Raw genomic sequence first — 19,968 nt, 5'->3', positions numbered from 1 at the left:
TTTGCTTGAATGAGCAGTACTTTTCATTTCATGTCCCATGAAGCTGGAACTGCTTGACTTTGCTGTGTGAAAACAGCAAAAATACAAGTCTGGCTTTTACATTGAGAACCCAATATCTCAACATACCCAGGACCAATTTAGACACTACTGTCCAGCAGATGACATCCTCCTTTGGATGGACGCATGGCAGGAGTTTGCTGTGATCAAAAAATCCAGGCAGGTTCTCAGGGAAGAGGCATCAATCTTGCAGTTAGTTCCTCTTCCCTGTGGAACAAGGGTGAGGAAGAAGATAGGCTAGCATGGTAGGGGTGGGGTGGGTAAAGAGGTGTCTAAGTAAAGGAAAGTGGGTCTCAGCTACTCTCTTCATGTCATGCCACAACAGCTTTAGCTCTGAAGATGTATAACATCCCTCCTTCATAAGGCCTGCCAAGGTTTAATGTGATCAGTGCAAGACAATGGGGTAAAATGTAGTTGTTTAATTGCAGGAAGTGATCTTCAAGTTTAAACCATGTTCTCCTTACTAAATTAGTAGGGAGCAGAGACACAAAAATTAGTTTTACTCTTTCAGCCTCTTACAATTACATGAGGAAACTAATTTGTAGCTCAAATTCTTCATTCCCATGAAGGACCAAGGCAGTAAGGGAGCCACTTATTTTCATAGAATCCTAGAATGCCAGGTTGGAAGGGAAATCAAGAATCATCTGGTCCAACCTCTCGGAACTACTCTAGTTGATAGGAGGTGGCTCAGCACCCTGTCAAGCTGAGACTTCAAATTGTCCAATGTGAGGGAATCCACCACTTCCCTTAGGAGACTCTTCCAATGTTTCACTGTCCTCATGGTGAAAAAGATTTACTTCTTGTGTCCAACTGGAATCTTCCCAGGAGCAACTTGTCCCCTTGTCTTTTCCATCTGACTAGTAAATGGGGAGTCTCTGTCTCCTTGGGAGCCACCCTTTAAGCTTTGAGACATGGTGTTAAGTTCTCCCTGAAGCTGAACTAACCCAGTTTTCTCATCCTCTCCTCATAAGGCAGGTCCTCCAGTCCTCTGTAAAGGACTTTTGTAAAGCTGAAGAGAGGAAAATAAGTTCTCAAATGCCTGAAGACAGCAATGAGATTGGAATAAGTAGTATGCAAGCCTGGAATCTCTCTTAAAAATTAAACAGCTTTATTTAAATACCAAGTTACTGTAAAACATACATTAGGATACTCTCATACCAATATTTAACAATTGTAATCAATGTACTATTTATTAAAGCATAATACTTGTGATAAACAGGAGGCAACAGTCTGTAGAGTTTTGTTTTGTTTTCCTAAATTCACAGACCTGGACAATTTAAAGACAAACTGTAAAAAAAAAAAATAAACATCAGGTTAAAATCTAGTTCAAAAGAGCTCTTGCTCTAATAAGCAATTCAGACATGAGTGTTTTTTGTCTGGTAGGAGCAGGATACTAAATATCCATTTGTCTTTTAGAAAGGCAGCATAAAACCCAGCCCAATTCTAATCTGATTTGTACCCCACTGGTGTCAGCGGGCAGTCTGTCAGCACAAAGGAAAACCAGTGTTTTTTGCAGCTCTGTCAGTGCAGAAAACCAGGTGGTTTTGTGTTTTCTCTCACCAGGTTTTGAGATGTCTGAGCCCAGGACAACGCGTGTCCTTTCTGTAAGGGAGCACACATGAACCCCTGCAGAGTTACAAAGCAGCACTACCACGTTCAAGGTGCAAATGTGATATCCCTGAGATTTAACAGGAGTCTGCAGAGTATAAATATACACTTGTAAGTATCATAAACCAAAGAAGTTAGTCAATAGCAGCTTGACAATGCAATGGAGAGGTACTGAGTTTGGCATAGGTAGGAGGAGGAATAGGAAGACCTTCCTCTTGGGGATACAGGAAACGTCACCTCACTCCTGGAAAAGGTTTTTCAGGAACATGGAGATGGCCTCTCTTGTCCATGCCACATTTCTGCCAACCAGAAATTGTCCCACCAAACCAGTTGTGGTTTCAGTTGACTGCTTTCTATAAAAAAAAAACAAATACCCCAAACCAAAACCTCTTCTCCCTTCTGTCAGTTCAGCAGCGCAAAACAAGCAGCACCGGAGAGAACAGTTATGCTGGGTTTCAAGAGTTGCTGTTTGCAGGAAAGTGAAATAAAACTACAGGGCAAAAGAAACCTTGGCCACTTTCCTCCAAGAGATTCCCAAACACAGGCTGAAGTTGGGTATTGAAGGCTTTTAGTCCACAGCATCCACGTCTGCACTTTGTGATCATAGCTTGTCTAAGAAAAAACCCAGCGAGAAACCCTCATCTGATCAGTAACTGTTCTTCCCTTTACAAAGGCAGCCAGAACAGCAGGGACTTGATTGCTTCTTCATCCAACAGTGTTTGGTCAAGAAAGTGCAGCAGGGAGGGGCTTCCCAACAGGTCCTCAGGCTCAGGAACTGTGAGTCATGTGGCAGTTCTCTCTTTGGTGGAGTCTCATCCTCTGTATGTGCTCGTAGCAGGACTGGGCAGGGAACAGAGCAACCCAGTAAGGAGAAGTTTTGGAACTTTGAGCCAAAATGTATTCTCTTGAACACAAAGTGAAGCCACACTGCCCCACAGGCTAGACAAAAGATTAAATCTACACATTACAAGTTAAAGATAAGCATATTTTCTAGATTAGAAAGAAAATAACCTGTGTTAGATATATAAACAACTTCCATTTAAAACTAAATCTAAAATGAGTATAACACATCAGTGTCTCTACTAAAGAAAGACTAAGGCAGCTTGCAACTGTCATTGATGAAAACATTTCCTTACCTCCAAAGCTGTTAACAGAAAGTCATACATTCCCCCTTGATTGGTGGGGTCCATCAAGTCTCTGATCAGATGGATTTCAGCTCCCAGGTGCTGTATTCTAGGGAGGTGAAAAAATGTCACAACAAGAACAAATCTCTGGGCATGGTGCTTGTGAGTGTATGTTTACATCAGATTATGGAGAGAAGGGGGCACAGATCTGGAAAACCATTGCTGATTCCTTGTGCATCACCTGGATCTTCTGGAGGAGGAGTCCTTGAGGTACCTGGCATGACTAGATCTCACCAAAGGTACTTGATCATAAAAAAGAAATTCAACTCCTCCATTTTACAATCTCTCTTATTCCACTCCTCTCTCATTTACAGTCAAGAAATCTACCTAGCAAACAAACCTGTGCCATCCAACATGATTACAGAAAAGACAAACAAACCAAACCCACAAAGTTCTGGGTTCCATGGCCCCAAGTTTAAACATTTCACCTTTCTTTTTTTTGGAGAGCAAACATATCCAGAAAGTCAGGCAAGGATTTTTAGTCAAACTTGCCAGGAAAACAAAAAAATGGACATTTTCATTCTACTGGATGTAAGCAGGTTCCTGCAGTTCCAGAGAAGGCAGCACAGCCATGGCCTTTTTGGCAGAAATGTGTTACATTTACAGCCAATCCCACACAGGAAAAGTCTAATTATCAGATGGTCAGTGTTCAAGACTTTCCTAGTCTCCAAAGTGAACCACAGTGCCCCCCTGGAAATGGAAAACAGAAGATGGATGATGTATAGATGATGCCTTGAAGGCATCAACAATTTGTCTCAAATGACAGAATCATAGAATGGTTGGGTTGGAAGGGAACTCTGGAGATCATCAAGTCCAACCCCCCTTCCAGAGCAAGAACACATGGGGCAGGTCAAACAGAAACACATCCAGTTGGGTCTTGAAAGTCTCCAGAGAAGACGACAACCTCTCTGGGCAGCCTGTCCCAGGGCTCTGTCACCCTCACAGTACAGAAGTTTTCCTCATGTTGAGGCAGAACTTCCTGGGCTCCAGTTTGTGTCCCTTGCCCCTCATCTAGTCACAGGGCACGAATGGAAAGAAACTGGTTCCCTTTTCTTGACATCCATCTGCCCTGGTTTAAGCCAGGTTCTCAGTCTTCTCTTCTCTAGACTAAACAGCCCCAAGTCTCTCAGCCTTTCCTCATAAAACAGATGTTCCAGTCCCTTAATCATCCTTGTAGCCCTTTGTTGGACTCTCCCTATTCCATCCCTGTCCCTTTTGAAATGAGGAGCCCAGAACTGAACACAAAGACTTCATGTTGCTATTTTCTATGGTAACCTGAGATGCAGGTAAGACCACATTTCCCATGACAACCCCAAACTGTCCTCTTGGGTAAGACATGGACCCCAAGAACTGCCTAACCATGGTATACCTTGAGCAACAGCATCACAGCACAGCTGGCAGGCAGGAGCACACAGAAACCCAAATACGTATCAGGAAAAAACCAAACATGTTAAAACATAAACCCCAGTTTTTCTTTGAAGTGGTTTGGCCTGGAAAGATGGCTGTGCTTTCCCTGCTCGAGGTGTCACACGACAACAGGACTGGGGAATCAGAAGCTTTCACTTACTTTGCTCGGGACACAACATACATCAGTAGGGGCAACAGGTCATCCATGGGGAGCTTGTAGTCCTTCTCCACCACCCGGGACACTGTGTTCTCTATCTCCTCGTATGTCTTCTGGAGGATCACAAGCTTTTCCCTGGGATCCACTGTGGTGCTGTCAGTGTGAAAACAGCCACGTCAAAAGTGCTTCTACTACACAGCTAAAAAGCTAAAGCAGCAGAACTAAACAACTCAGAGCAGGCTGTCACCTTACAAACGAAACATCTGTTAACTGTCTCAAATGACTGCACCAAAATGAGGTCTAGAAGGTTGTGCTAAGAGGCCTCACCAGGGAGTAACATCATCCAGATGGAACTTGAGTCTTTTCAAGTCCTAAGGAAGACCTGCTCACCCTGGTTCAGTCTTTCATTTCAGATGGGACTAACCTGAGTCACAGTCCCTCACATAAAAGCTAAAGAATATGAGATTAATCACTTTGGGCAGTTCTATCAAGATATTGCTCTTGTGAGTGACTAATACAGTTGTCACACCTATAAGGTGGTTTTTTTGTGCCTGTAACATCTTGCTAAACTATGCTTGGCCAGTGCTGCCTTCTCCAGAAGAGAAGTCATGTTGGCTTACCTAGGGAGGCTCTCACCAGGACTACAGACCTGAGACATACTTAAGAGACCTGATGGATCCCAAAACCACCATCCCCTAGGCTGGACTTGATGGCAACAAATCAAGCTGAGCTTCTTAAATTGAGCTCTGCTTTGCTACATTAATATCTTGGGATACTACACTGGCCAGATAACCCTCATGTAGCTCCATGTGTGCAGAGCAAGGGGCTCAACCGTGACGAGGCAATCCCAGGCAGGTCCAATTTGCTATGCCCACTGACATGACAGAACTCCATTTCATCAGATTTGATATAGGAATGTCTCCACAAAATGAAGGGGAGACAACTGCCAAGGGAGGGTTGCATTTAAACACACTCAATGTTGTGTGGAGTTTTTTTGGGGAAAAAGAATAAACTATAGAAGTTATGGTGTGATTCTTGGGGTGCCCTACACAGCAACAGGAGTTGGATTCAATGATCCTGATGGGTCCCTTCCAACTCAGCATGTTCTATGATTCTATGAAAAAGTATCACAAAGAACTTTTCTTTAAATAATCTTGCAGGCTAACCCAGAGCTGCTATTGTAAACAGGTGTAAATTTGTAGCATTTCCCAGAAAACAGACAATCCCTGATTGTCAGTCAGAGGTTCTGGACAGTGACTTACATCAGCTTCTGCAGACACTCTGTGGCTGACAGGAAACACTTGTCTTTGATAAGGGACCTCCTCTGCAAGGGAGACAAAGAGTTGTGCCTCTGTCAGAACATCTTTCTGAGAGCCACCACATGGCTCCTCAATGCTGCACCCAAAATAAGCATGTCAGGCAAATTAAAGCTCTTGTGGACAGTGTCACTCTGAACACAGATGGCTTAGAAACACCACTGAGCAGAGCATTTCAAAGGAATCCTAAGGAGTCTGCTATAAAGACAGGCTGGGAGAGTTGGGGTGTTCAGCCTGGAGAAGAGAAGGCTCCAGGGAGACCTGAGAGCACCTTCCAGTGCCCGAAGGGGTTCCAGGAAAGCTGGGGAGGGGCTTTTCATTAGAGAGGGCAGTGACAGGACAAGGAGCAATGGTTTCAAACTGAAAGAGGGGAGATTTAGGTTAGATATCAGGAGGAGATTCTTCACTATAAGGGTGGTGAGGTGCTGGGATAAGTTGCCCAGGGAGGCTGTTGATGCCCCATCCCTGGAGGAGTTCAAGGCCAGGTTGGATGAGGCTTGGAGCAGCCTGGTCTGGTGGGAGGTGTCCCTGCTCATGGCAGGGAGGTTGGAACCTGATCATCTTTAAGGTCCCTTCCAACCTTCACCATTCTATGATTCTATGCAGAGCTGACATTCCCACCCCTGGAAATTCATATGCAGTAGCAACAGATAATAACTAACCAACATATGTCATGGAGCTCTGATTTCTGACAATGTTCTGCCCTGTGGTTACTTAGGTGAAGCTCCATCATTAGCCAGCACCAACATGTAGCCTCTGCTATTCACTAACACACCAAAGTTACCTCTCTGAGTTATTTGGACATCAGGAAAAATATCTACACTGAAAGGGTTGTCAAGGCCTGGCCCAGGCGGTCCAGGGTAGTGGTGGAGTCCTCATCCCTAAAGGGATTTTGAAGCCTTGTACAGTTTTTGGGACATGGGTCAGTGGAGGGCCTGGCAGCACTGGGTTAATGGTTGGACTTGATGATCTTAAGGGTCTTTTCCAACCAAAACAAATCTGTGATTTCATTTCGTACCTGGTTGGTTGTCAGGGTGAGATCTTTCAGAGGCCAGAGGTGTCTAAAAGGAGATAACAAAGAGATTTAGAAGGTGTCCATGTCTTAACTCCATCCTAAGTCAGTCCTGACTGATTTTGTCTCCTTACTCAAGGTGATACTAAAATCTGTGGGGCTGAGTTTACTCCTCTTTGCACTGCTACAGGAAGCGTTCATAGCTTAGACTCATCGACCCGAGTGTAGGGTTTGTTTGACTCACAGATGCTTCTGTATTAATCAGTGGAGAGTTTTGGCACGTTTATATTCAGTTCCTCTCACTGGGTTTAGACTGCATCAAGTTGAGACTCTGAGTCTTGCGCTACCCTGTTTAAGCTCTGGAAATGCAGCTAATGCTGGATTAGAAAAACTCACATGCTTCTCAAGTCTGAGCCACTGGTCCTCACATATCCAAAGATGGATCTAGCTGCAAGGAATAGATGAAGGAAACATCTGACTCCACAGCTTTTCCTCAGTCTTGAGACTGTGCCTACACTGCTACAGCAGACACCATTGGATGGACTATAGCCCTTCCTGAGACATATTTGTAAACTCTCTGATTGGTCCTGAGCTGGAGCAAATCATATTTTTTGAGAGCTAGAAAAGAAGATCTTTGTTAAAGAAAAATGAAAATTAGTGTAGATAACAGCAGCTTTCCACTAGTCAGTGTTGTCCTTCTGGACAGTATTGCAGGGACTCCACAATAGGACTTCTTCTAGAAGACCTGGAAAAACTTCAGTGCTGCAGCCAATGATGGACTCAGAAATGGGTTTTATGTCCTTTCCTCCTGTGCTATCAGAGCTCTCCCTGGCTGCTGCTTTCCTAGCAGTTGTCACGGGGCTACATCCTGGGATGAAATAATGTCACTTACTTCTGCACATCCAGAAACTCTAGCAGCTTGATGTCAGGAAACAGACTTAGGTCCACGATCCCTTGGCAGTAGAGGTCATCTTCTCTTTCATGATAGAGCATGTAGAGCATGAAAAGCTCAGGGTAGAAGCAGGGCAAGATCAGTGGCAGGACCACACTGAAAGCCTTCTGGTCACTGTGGCAGAGAAGAGCAAAGCAGAGTCTGCAGTGAGACTTATAACCTTGGTACTACCAAGAGCCACACAGGACAGAATGGAGAAGGCAGCTTCTGAGACTGGTCTCAGAACTGGCCTTGTTCTCCCCTCCTTCCTCCATCTTTGAGCTCAATGTCACAGTGGGATGGTAGTGACATACATAACACTCAAGTGTGTTCCCACAAGCTGAAGACTGAGTGTGTCTTCTGCTGTAGAACAGGGCACTACTTTGTTTCTCAACAAGATCTCCTTAGTCACTGAGAGAAACCTGCAGCACCAGACACTTATCTCCAGCTGCTCTTTCTGAGCTGTCTTGGTAAAGCACTGGTTGTTTCTTAAGGAAGAAAGACCAATCCATTCAGAAAAAGCTTTTTCCAGCTGTTCACCATTCCAGCAACCTCTTGGCTTCATTCAGCACACGTGTGGATGGCTGCAGATTACAGCAAAGAGGATCCAGACCAAATGGGGACAGCTGAACAAGGATATTTCTTCCCACCTCCAAAACCCCTAAACCTGGATCTCCCACAACTATTCCTGCCTTCTTATTCTAGGAACATCACATCTCCTACGTTTTCTGCCACATTTCCCTCACTGTACTGCTATGGCCAGGCCTGCCTGTCTCTCAGTGCCAGTATGGAAGTCACCATTCCCACAGCAAACAACTTCCTGTAACTAATGCAAAACAAATGGTAGCACTGGGACTACAGGCTCACACACAACCATGGTACTGCACAGTAGCTGGTGTGGGTAATCCTGCAAGGCTGTGTCCCACACACCTCCAGCTCACCACTCTGTTCTGCTCCAGAACAAGATTGGAAGTTGCCCTTCCAGTAGTTTCAACTACTGGAAGCTTTGCACTCAGAGAGAAGTGCAGGCACTAAACCCAACTTAAATCTGACTTAAATGGACAAATACAATCAGTTCAGCACTTAATGTACTTTAGAAGACACCCCATAAGTACAAGGAGTTTAAAATGAAGCAACCAGTGGTGACACATACCTTGTATCTCCATCTACACACTTTACTGGCTGTTGGCCTTTCTGTTCCAGTGCCAGATGGAGCAAACCCCTAGAAGAGAGGAAGAACCAAGGTTTAGTTCCCTCTTCTCTTTTTTTCTTTCCAGGATAACTTGTTATTCACAAGTGAGGAGCTCTGCTGCCCCAGCACCAAGTGGGGTACCAGTAAAACCCTCTCATCCCTGCTCTGTTGTTTTGGTATTAAATTTTTACTATTTCAGGGCTTTCTCATACAGAAGCCACCAGGAATTGATAAGGGTTTCAAAAATCTTCATAGCTTCTGAAGAGTAGGGTGATCACTCTGGAAATCCCAACTGTGGTCTGCATTGAGGACCATCTCCTTGTATTCCCACCAAAGGGACATGAGGTTTTAGGACCTGTCATACCAACCAATTCTCTAATCTATGAACGTTAGAGGGTGTTCATACTCTGAAAAGTAGCTTGGGGTTGTCTTGACATTTCCAAGGCAAAACTTCATAACCTTAAAATGGACATTAGAGAGAGGTCAACTTTTTTGGTGCAGTATTAACCTTCGAAACTTAACCAGGGTCACAGAAAAGCAAGGTGGGTCTCCTTCCCCACACTGCACCTGAAAGGTCTCGAGACATGAAGCAAGCTTTGCATGGCGTGCACTGGGCTCAGAAGCACCTTCACATGAACCAATGCTCAGGTCATCAGCCCTCTTCTCCTGTTCATGAACAGATCCCTCTGCAGATGAACTCAATCAAACCCAACTTGTTCCCAGCAGCTCTGTTGCTGTTCCCAGACTGCTCCAGGACAAACAGCCCCTCACCGCAGAGCTGGCAGCCTTCCTCCAGCACACAAGACTACACTGATAACAGAGCTTTTATTCAATCTCTTCTTTTTAAGGCAGTCCCTCCTCCAAGTGCAGCCAGAGGCAGAGCTCCCTACCTCTGCCTACCGTGGCTTTTCTTGCAGCTTCTGCTAAAAGACATTCAAGCAGCAACAGGACCCCGATCATGCCTTTGATCCAGTCCTTACCTACCCAGAGGCACAACCACACAACTGAACAACCTCATTTTAGAATCACAACCCACACCAGCTGAGCCTCAACAACTGCTTAGGCTGCATGTTCTTAACCCCTCTGGAGCTGAGACATGTGAAGCCTCAGCTATTTTTCCTTCAGACACAGGTACTGATCACCCCTGCTGTGTGCTCTGGTGCACTTTTCTGGCCTTGCTACTTCATCAGATTTCTTGCTCATCACTGTGCATATCTAAATGAAGTCTATTGCAGGCAACAGCTCATTGAGCTGCCATAACTCAGTGAGATTTAGGTCACATTAACACCCCTGTGTCAGGTACTGAGCAAGGGGCATTAAAAAAGTTTTCTGGGTCCATATGACCTTAGGTGTTGCAAATAACTCTTAATCTGGCACCATTCTGAAGCAAGTCTCCTGAGAAATGTGAAATAGAGGAGCCCTGTCACCTGAAAAAAAATTATCCCAGTGGTTTACTCCACAATCCCTCTGTGTTCATACCCATTGGAAGGACTCAGGGAGCTTGACTTACTGGTAAAACTCCCAGATTTTCTTTGCATAGTACTTGACTTCCTCTTGTGCCATAGTCAGCAAGTGTCTGTTGGCCCCAATCCCAGAATATGTTGCCTGAAAAGCTATCATCAAGGCCTTCAGCAGCTTTCCCAGTGGGTGCAGGGAAGATTTCAGTGCCTGCATGAGAGAGCAAAATTAAATTTTACAAGTCAGCCCTTGCCATTAATAGAGGATAACACTGAAAGGCCACCCAGCCTTCTCTTGTCAGCAAAGGAGAGCCAGCCTGGAGCTAATCACCTCTAATTTGAGCCTATTTTTGCTGCCACAAGCCTGTTCTTCCATTATTAGGCAGAAATATGCTTTGCAGGATTGCTGTTCTGATGAGATTTGCTGTGATATTCAAGAGGTGCTTCAGGGAAGCTGAAGGGCAAAGCTGGCTGAGTGAACAACAACCCAGAGTGCCTGGAAGTTTATTAATCTTTTCCAGCACCTGGGAATTCCCTGAGTCAGTTTGAGAAGCTTTATCATCACTTCCCAGCCTGTCTAGCTGGACACAAAGTGAGTGTCCAAAAAGCATGAAGGGTAACCCTCTTTACCAGCACAGGTATTCACACGCAATTTAGAGAAGACTCATGAAGTCACTGGCAATGTTATATGTGCAAAAAAAATTAAAAAAAAAAGAAAGAAAGCAACAAAAAATTACTACAGCCTGTGCCCATATCTGGTGGTCAGATGTGGACCATTATGGTTTTAAACTTTACCTTCTCTAAATAACTCTGTAGTGACTCCAGGCCCTGGTGCTGGACGAGCTCTTCAAGAATATCTTCTATCTTCCAGGATACATCCTCAGTCCCCCTGAGAAATGAGAAGTGAGGAAGGAAAATCACAGAGTGAAGCCCTGGGATAAATCCCATTTGGTGCTGCAGGCAGGTGCCAAGGGGACAATGAGACCATTGGAACAAATGCATTTTTCTCTGCCCTTTTCAGTGGAATCACCCCACCAGCTTACAACACCTGGGATTATCTAAATTCATTGCTTTCAACTCCTCTTCCAACTAGCCTGGGGTGTGTCCTGCACATGTTTGTCTGATCTATTTTAGACTTTTTCATAAGGGGAGATGAGTTTGCTCTGCATCCACTGATGATGTCACTAGGCCACCCTCTAATACAAGAGGAGCCAGTGATGACTGGGTCACATGCAGATGCTGGCATTTAATCAAATTAATTCCATCCAAATTTTCACTTATAAGAATCAGTCTCAGTACCACAACCTTAAATTCAAGCTTAAAAGTCATCTTCCTGTCTCATGAGTGGAAACAACTGGACAATGCTTGGGTTCATAACATCAATAAATGGCAGACCCTACTGTAAGCTACTATCTTCTCTCCACCAAAGGGCTCCTCTGCTGCAGTGGGTGTGTCCAATAATACTCCTACCTTTGGCAGAAGAGATACTCCTGAGATTTCCTCAGCTCCTTGCTCGTTTGTATGTGGAACCCCATGAAAGACTCCTCTGTTTCTTCCTTGCAGCCAGAATGGATGAAATCCAGGAACTGGTCATAGATTCCCTTCCATCTCTTCTCCACTGGAAACTCCTCAAGGCCCAGCTGACTGCAAAACACAACCTGGCATGAGGCTTTTCTGTGTCCCTCTTCAATTATTTCAGACTTCACCTTCAAATATGAAAGGTTCTCCAGAACTGACTACTAACACAAGAACTAGGGGAGCAGAGAAAGATGCCACTGTCTAACTGGTCATTCAGTGAGGAGCAATTCAGGTTTATTGTCCTGACGATTAGGTGCTTTGGGTGAAGAAAAATTCATGGTGTGTGGAACATAAGTGATCTGAATCTTTGCTGAGGTACTGATAACAGGCTTTCTGCTCCACTTCTGGGCGTTTCTAAATATAGCTTTGTTATTTCAACTGTTATTTCAACTGAAAGGCTGCAGAAAATACTGAGAGCAAGAAAACAGTTGAGCAACAACCACCAGTAGCTACTGCTGTATGAAGAACACAGGAAACAGGAGATGTTTCTGCAACATAGATACTGTGATGGACTAAAAAGTGTTTTGAAGAGGAAAGAAGAGGAAATTGAACTAGATTTTGCAAGAGGAATTCCTCTCAGAGGACAGGCAGCTGTCTTTCCCACTGAGATTCAGCTGGGTTAAAATGGCTGAGCTCAGGCCCTCCAGCCTAGCAACCAGGACCTCCCTCTGCAGGGTTCAGCCCTGAGGATAAGAGGGATGTAGCCTGATAGCTTCAGCTCAAATTCAGGGCCAGACTGGATGAGGCTTGGATGCAGCCTGGTCTAGTGGGAGGTGTCCCTGATGATCTTTAAGGTCCCTTCCAACTCTAAGCATTCTATGATTCTAAGTTACTCCTAACTGTATTCACACCATTTCCTGCCAAAGCAGCATCAGAACCCTGCAAAGCTTTGACCCAGGCTCCATAGCCTTCCTCCTCATAGATCACTACCCAATCCACTTTCTTCATAGCTTCATGGGCTATGCTTCACTCCTTGATTTTTGGTAGTTTCCTTGCCTCTAAAAGCTGTGTAGATGTGGTACTGAGGGACATGGTTTAGTGGTAGACTTGGCAGTACTGAGTTAACAGTCGGACTTAAAGGTCTTTTCCAACCAAAATGATTCTATAAATGCATGTGTGCACACTGCAAAAATCACTGAAAATGTTAAGCCTCCAAGACTTTCTTCAGTCAGAGGATGAAAGTATCTCTGGGTGGATGGAAGTATCTCTGGGTAGATGGGGGCAGGATGGGAGTAGAACATCTGTTTCCTGCATCCTATGGGACATTAGATTAAATGACAAATTGTGCTCTTTTTTCCTCCTCCTCTCCTTACGTATCAACCAATTTTTAGATCAGCTCTCCAGCAAAGATTGCCTTGATCCCTACGGGGGCTGATCCAGTGCTCTTCTAGGTAGTCAAAACAAGCCACAACCCAAGAAGTCAGCTCTTGCTGCTCACGCTTTGGTTATCCTGTCATCCAGCTGCTCGTTGGATGTGTTCAGGATGCCGTGTGTCTGCAGGCCTTGGCCTGATTTGTTAGTGAAGGTTCCCTCCAGAATGAAGCCATTGGCAAAGGACAACTTGCCCTGGAACAGAGAAATGAAGGGTTATTCTGCGCTCATTAGTGAGAGGAAGCAAATTGGACCCAGATCTCAAATTCTCTTTTCAACAGAGCCAGCTCTTGAAACTTCGACTAAGAACAACTCCCAGCACGGAGCTGTACATTTTCAGCACCCAAAGCAACAGTGTCATTAAAGTGGCCATCACAGGAGGAAACAGGTCCTTGCTATTAAATGACACACATAGTATTCTGGAGGGGAAAAGCTGTCACAATCACAGGGTAAAATATTTGCATTATGCTTTACAAATCCTATGTTTACAAATACTATTGAGCTAGAAGATGTTCTGGCTTCAGTTTGACAACAAACCTAGAGTGAACACCTAAAACTTCAATTTCTCCTCTGTTTTTCCTCTGCTTGTTAAAACCACAAGCAAGTTTGCCCTCACAAGTAGGAGGAATCATATGATATTCACCATAAACACTTTCAAACTGTTTGCTGCTACCAAGAAAAACCTGAAATTCTCTGAGGCAAATACTGAAGACACGTAGTAGCTTGACTCAAACTTGGAAGTTTTAATTAAATATAAGCCAAAGCCAAACAATATTGTAACTGGTCTGGCTTTGAACATGAGCCTGGAATCCTCATTGCTAATAGCAGGAGGCAATCCATTTCAGATAAAGAACAGATTTTTCTAGACTAACCACTCAAACAAAACATTCATTTTGGAGGAAGCTGCACCTAAAAGCAACAACCAGTCTCTGCAAAATCCACCCTGAGTCTTCTAGCTGAAGAAGATTATGACAAACTCATCCTCCCATGATAATGACAGGGTTCATTTGCATTTGTTAAAAGTGTTTCTTTTGACACCAACTTGGTCTGATATAACCACCCACTTCCTGTCCAAGTCATCACAGATTTCTGTCACAAGCTGGAGGACTGGTTTTCCCTGCAACATGACACTTTATGAACATTCTGGACCAGATACCTGTGTTAAAAACCAACCACAAAATGTTGATCATGTCAGTGCAGTGTCCAGATTGCAAAATTTAGCAAGATCCCTCAGCTATGTTAACATCTCTGTTATGTTAGTGAAGTGCTGCTACTGCAGCTCTGGTTTATACATCATTTCCTGTGTTTCCAACCACTTCAAAGGCTAAAACTTTTGTTCTAAGAATACAAAAGCATCCCAACTGCAGCTGTGAAGCACAGCCAAAAAAGTCCCACAAACAATAACAAAAAACCACCCCAAACTCTTAATGTAAACCAAACAATAAAAACCAAACAATGCACAAAGGCCCCAGCTACTTGAAGTCTCTCAGCTGCAGCCTTCCTTCTGTGAATGAGGCTGGTAACAAGAAATAAACAACAGGAAAATGTTATTTTCTGGGGGAGCAAGGGCAGTGGAGCAGGAGGTTATGAAATTTGGAAATGAATCCATCAGCCTTTCTGGTAAGCAAGCAACTGCATAGAAAAGATGAGATGAACGAAGTGCTCACCTTGCCAACAAATGTTAGATCTTCTGTGAAGTTCCCTTCATAGACAGAGTCATCTTCCAAGAGCAGAATCCCAGAACCCTTCATTTGAAAGCAGAAGTAGTGAATTCATTACATTACATTTCTACTTGCTCAAGCTCATCTAGAAACAGCCACTGGCTTGGACTATTTATGGGCTACGGAAACTGAGAAACTTTCCGAAAGCCCAACATATCAGTGCAATGCTCAAGAGAAAAGCAAGGAGGTGCTCTGGAGATCATAGAATCATAGGATGGTTTGGGCTGGAAGGGACCTTAAAGATCATCCAGTCACAACCCCCCTGCATAGGCAGGGAAACCTACTAGACTAGGCTGCTCCAAGCCCCATCCAACCTGCCCTTCAACACTGCCAGGGATGGGGCAGCCACAGCTTCCCTGGGCAACCTGGGCCAGGGTCTCACCACCCTTACATCAAAAAATTCCTTCCTGATATCTAATCTCAATCTCCTGCCTTTCAGCTTAGAACCATTCCTTCTTGGCCTATCACTCCATGAGCTTATAGAAATTCCCTCTCCAGCTTCCCAGTGGCCCCTTCAGGCACAGGAGATAACCCAGCAGGGATCACTGCACAGACATACTGGGTAGTGGGGAGGCAACACTACTATTCTCTTTATTTCCTTAGAACAAGGAATAAAATTCAGACTCCTGTTCTAAGACTTGCCAGACAGGTCAAACTCATGGTCCTTCCAATTCTCTGACCTTTAGGTGACTGTAGCCAATTGTGTCATTCTTTGCAAGATGATTAAGAGAAAAGAGGAAGGCAGCTGCTGTGCAGCATTAGCTTTGTCCCTTGCTGTGCAGTAAATGGGGCTTTAATGAGCTGCTCCTGAGCATTTACAAAATCCCTTATTCCATCACCTCCCAACTCCCACGGCTGCTGAGAGCAACACAGAATTCAGGGAAGGGGGACCAAGGACAGACACAGGATCCTTTATATGAAAGGGGGAAGATTCGTCCCGTTGGGGCTTAGACCACGGCCTGGGCCTGAAGGTTTGTACCCATACCAGCCAGAAAATGTGGTCACTTTTAGAGCTGTAACACATTTTCCACTGGAATGGTTTTCTTGATGGAAAACGCCCTTTCTGGCAAAAATAAAAGGTTTCCAAAGGAAGCTTCTTGGCCATACCAATTTTCCACTAGGAAAACTGAAGCGACTGCTCCCCACCCGGAAGCCTTGTGAAGTTAAAGGAGCCTTTGGCAGCTGGCAGACCAAAAGACAACTTTATTTTGGTTCCCTGTAGATGGAGTTTTTATGGAAAGCCCGTCCAACAAAGTTTCCATGCTAAACATTTTGCCCTAATTTGGTGAGTGGGGAAGGGGTTGTTTGTTTTTTTAAAGTGCGTATTTTTCAGGAGAAGAAATGCTTTTCTTTCCAAGCCAGTCCTAACAATGTAAATCCCTGTTGCTTTCCCCACCACCTTCAAAACTTTCAATGAACTGGACAGCCAAGTTGTCACAGGTAAGCTCAGATGGGACAGGTAAAGACTTAATTATCTCACAAATAGATTATCACTTCATGTGAGTCCTGGTCTCTGATTCTGATCTGATTGTCAGTTGAACAGCCAGATCTGTAACATCTCTGAGCATGAACAAAGAGAAGGGACAGTCACATCTAGTTCCTACCTGCACCTCAGGAAGGTGATAAGAAACAAGATTTCATCTAGACCTCATTTTTCAAAAGTACTATTGTGGTAACATATAAATGTTTCAGATTTATCTCTTTCTATTTTCCCTTAAAGGTTAATTATGATGCGAAATCTTAATCTTGCCCTTGATAGGGAATTCCAGGTCTCACCAATCTAGAGAGTCCACTGAAAATGGGTACTCACCACCATTTTATCAGCATGAAATGTTCTTTGATAGCAGACACCCGACTGGGTTACTACGATGCCTTGCCCGTGTTTGTGATCATCGAGCCATGTCCCTATGTATCTCTCCCCTCTGGAATGCAACAGGAAAGAAATTATGGGGTTTTTCCCTGTTTTATTAGACCTTAATCAATGTGATGTATGATTATATGATACATTTGATATACTGCGGCTAGTTTTGCCTGATATAATGCTCTATGCAAGGCTCTGTGCAGCACAAGTGTCAGATAGTACTGCACAAACTCCATTCCTAGAATGCTGCCCCAGGAGGTCAAGCCATACAGCAGAGGTTTAACATATTCCCCCCTCATCCCCAAGTCTTTCCATCAAAACATGAAGCTTTACCCCTGCCAACAGAGGGACAAAACTGTCAGGCAACTAAAGCCAGCTCTTATCTATACCAGCTTTACCTATCTTTGTCTTCCCAGACTCCGTATCCATTCTTCTTGTCATTTTCCCACTGTCCTGTGTATTTAAAGGGTCGCTCAGCTGAGAGGTTCTCCAGTATCCCAAACCCCTGACGCACGTTGTCTTTAAAGTAACCTTTGTAGACCATATCATTCCCATACCTGCAGGGAAAGAGACAGGCAAAATTTAAGACTCTGTTAGCTGCTAATGGAGTAGGAAGACAAGAAAGTGAGTAGATTAAGCTTATCTGCCTGTTAAATATTCCAAATGTTTGACTGATAGATCTAGAGTCTGTCGTTCTTCACTCTTAGAAATCTGCATCACCTGAGGTAGTCACCCAAGTTAGCTTTCAATGTTATCTTAGGACACAACCCTCAGGCTTGCGATTGTCCTGGGAAAGATTGCTCAGTCCTTGACCTCTCACCAGCCAGGCCACAGTGACTGCTGGCTGATCCAGAGTGGGAGTGGATAAGATCACGCGGGAAGCCAGATCTGCCTTCCCCTTTCTATGCTCCCCAACCACCCCTTCTCTTGAGCTGATCCCTCTGAGAAGAGTTCCCTTTCACTCCATCCATGCTGGCCAGAAGATCTTCACTGCCTCACAGAGCACTTACACTAAGCAGAACTATCACCTCTAATTATCAACATGCTCTCACAGTTGACACCAGAGACATGAGTGTGGCACTTCTCAGGTGGCTCCAAGTTCCCTAGAGATTTATGCATGCCCTGTACTCTGAGTTTGATTCATAAAGAAGGAGCACAACAAGCAGATGGTGGGAAGGAAGGTGGCCTATCCAATGTAAGCAGCTGGAAAGCTTGGCTCAGTGGCACTGTGAAAGCAGGGATGAGGACATGTAGTAACAACAGTCTTCACATTGGCCAGCCCATTTGAGGAAAAACTTCTTTACAGTGAGAGTGACAGAGCCCTGGAACAGGCTGCTCAAGGATGTTGTGGAGTGCCCTTTTCTGGAGACATTCAAGGCCCCCTGGATGCAGCCCTGTTGGATGTGCTCCAGGGGATCCTGCTTTAGCAGGGCAGTTGGACTGGATGATCTCTAGAGGTCCCTTCCAATCCTGACAATTCCATGATTCTGTGATTTGGCTGCAAGCCATGTGTAACCTAAGCAGAACTGAGGATGCTGTTGTGTTCACTGCTACATAGACTGAGCTGATCTTGTCCATTTAACCCCACAGGCTGCAAATTAAACTGGTTTATACCTACAAACTGCAGAGCAGGCCTCCACTGCCATTTCTGGCCTTCTAAATGGAAAGTAGATGGTGGATAAAGCTGGGACATCATCATGTGTCCATAATGTAGTGCTTGGCAAGACGGGGCTCCATCTGAATTCCAGCAGTGCTTTGAGATGCAGATGTGTAAATGAGTGTTTCCAGAAGCATTTTCATGAATACAAAATAAAAATTTGGACTCCATTTCTTAAGTTAAGCCCTGGATTCAAGCTCAGAATTTGATTGACTGAGAAAAGCCAACTAGGGAAACCAGCCCACGTGGGCAGCTCAGGAGAGCAGTTTTGACTCCCAGACCACCAGTCACATCCAACATTAAGGAAGCTGCTCCATACAAGATTGAGTTCAGATAGCATGGCCAGGGGAGAAGTGGAGAGCTGTAGGTTCCATCAAGTCTGTCTAGGGCTCATGGCACACCATGGGCTCTGGGCTCTGCAACCACAATCATGGATACAAAATTATCTCATCACCTACAGGGCACAGAAGATGTTACTCAAGGTAGTTACAATAGTCACAGCTTGCAGAGAGTTTGTTAACTATTCTGTGGCTCAGGAGTCTCAGAACTCATGAAGAAGCCACACTGCCCATCTTTAAAGCTAAAGCTTCTGGTGGCTGAATTCCCCAGGGTTTGCACTGTCACACTTTCACAGTGATGTGGGAACAATAAATACTTGTAGTTCCTTTTCTACCCCACCCCATAATCCATCTTTGAGTTTTACTTACTCACAGATTCCGTAGCCTCTCATCTTGCCCTCATACCAGTGGCACTTGTAGCAGTCATACCGGTCTTCAGAGCGCCGCGGGACAAGGCAAATCCCAAACCTGCAAGGTGCATATGGCAGGTGTCAGTGTAGAATCACAGAATCATAGAATGTCTTGGATTGAAAGGGACCTGTAAGGGTCATCTAGTCAATCTCTCTTGATTAAGCAGGGACATCTCACACTAGAACAGATTGCTCAGAGCCTCATCAAGCCTGACCATGAATGCCTCCACCACCTCTCTCAGCAACCTGTTCCAGGGATCCACCACCCTCATATTAAAGAACTTTTTATACATGTCCAACCTAAGTCTACCCTCTTCTAGCTTAGAGCCCATTACCCCTTCTCCTATTGTTACACACACTTGTGAATAGGTCTTCCCCAGCCTGGTCCCCCCAGGGTCTGCTTTCCTTCAGGCTGAACAACCCCAGCTCCCTCAGCCTGTCTTCATAAGAGAGGTGTTCCAGACCTCTGATCATTTTCATTGCCTTTCTATGGACAAGCTCCAACAGATCCACATCCTTCTTGTGTGGGAGCACCAGAGCTGGATACAGTATTCCAGGCGAGGTTTCACCAGGGCAGAGTAGAGAGGCAGAATCACATCTCTAAACCTGCTGGCCACACTTCTTTTGATGCAGCCCAGGATGGACTTGATCTTCTGGGCTGCAACTGCACGTTGGTGACTGATGTCCAGCTTTTGATCTACTAGTACCCCC

The 19,968-nt window shown here is 44.7% G+C and overlaps 1 protein-coding gene across 6 annotated transcripts in view; it reads right to left on the bottom strand.

Moving 5' to 3' along the window:
* Positions 1 to 1,142: 1,142 nt before the first annotated feature.
* ALS2CL (ALS2 C-terminal like) overlaps positions 1,143 to 19,968 on the bottom strand; it is a 53,459-nt gene continuing 34,633 nt past the window's right edge. For all 6 annotated transcript variants that reach the window (XM_051612682.1, XM_051612676.1, XM_051612679.1 and 3 more), the window contains 15 exons: positions 19,217 to 19,315; positions 17,251 to 17,409; positions 16,802 to 16,913; positions 14,938 to 15,015; positions 13,338 to 13,465; positions 11,792 to 11,965; positions 11,117 to 11,210; positions 10,375 to 10,532; positions 8,826 to 8,894; positions 7,634 to 7,807; positions 6,748 to 6,790; positions 5,676 to 5,737; positions 4,417 to 4,566; positions 2,802 to 2,898; positions 1,143 to 2,505 (listed from right to left, as the gene is read on the bottom strand). In XM_051612682.1, coding sequence (XP_051468642.1) covers positions 2,434 to 2,505; positions 2,802 to 2,898; positions 4,417 to 4,566; positions 5,676 to 5,737; positions 6,748 to 6,790; positions 7,634 to 7,807; positions 8,826 to 8,894; positions 10,375 to 10,532; positions 11,117 to 11,210; positions 11,792 to 11,965; positions 13,338 to 13,465; positions 14,938 to 15,015; positions 16,802 to 16,913; positions 17,251 to 17,409; positions 19,217 to 19,315 — 1,669 coding nt within the window. In that variant the 3' untranslated portion in view covers positions 1,143 to 2,433. The remainder of the gene's footprint in view (positions 2,506 to 2,801; positions 2,899 to 4,416; positions 4,567 to 5,675; positions 5,738 to 6,747; positions 6,791 to 7,633; positions 7,808 to 8,825; positions 8,895 to 10,374; positions 10,533 to 11,116; positions 11,211 to 11,791; positions 11,966 to 13,337; positions 13,466 to 14,937; positions 15,016 to 16,801; positions 16,914 to 17,250; positions 17,410 to 19,216; positions 19,316 to 19,968) is intronic.

This window comes from Apus apus, chromosome 2 (genome assembly GCF_020740795.1).
Source record: "Apus apus isolate bApuApu2 chromosome 2, bApuApu2.pri.cur, whole genome shotgun sequence".
Taxonomy (NCBI): Eukaryota; Metazoa; Chordata; class Aves; order Apodiformes; family Apodidae; genus Apus; species Apus apus.
The sequence above is the reverse complement of the archived record's forward strand: the minus strand, read 5'-3'. Positions and strand labels throughout refer to the sequence as shown.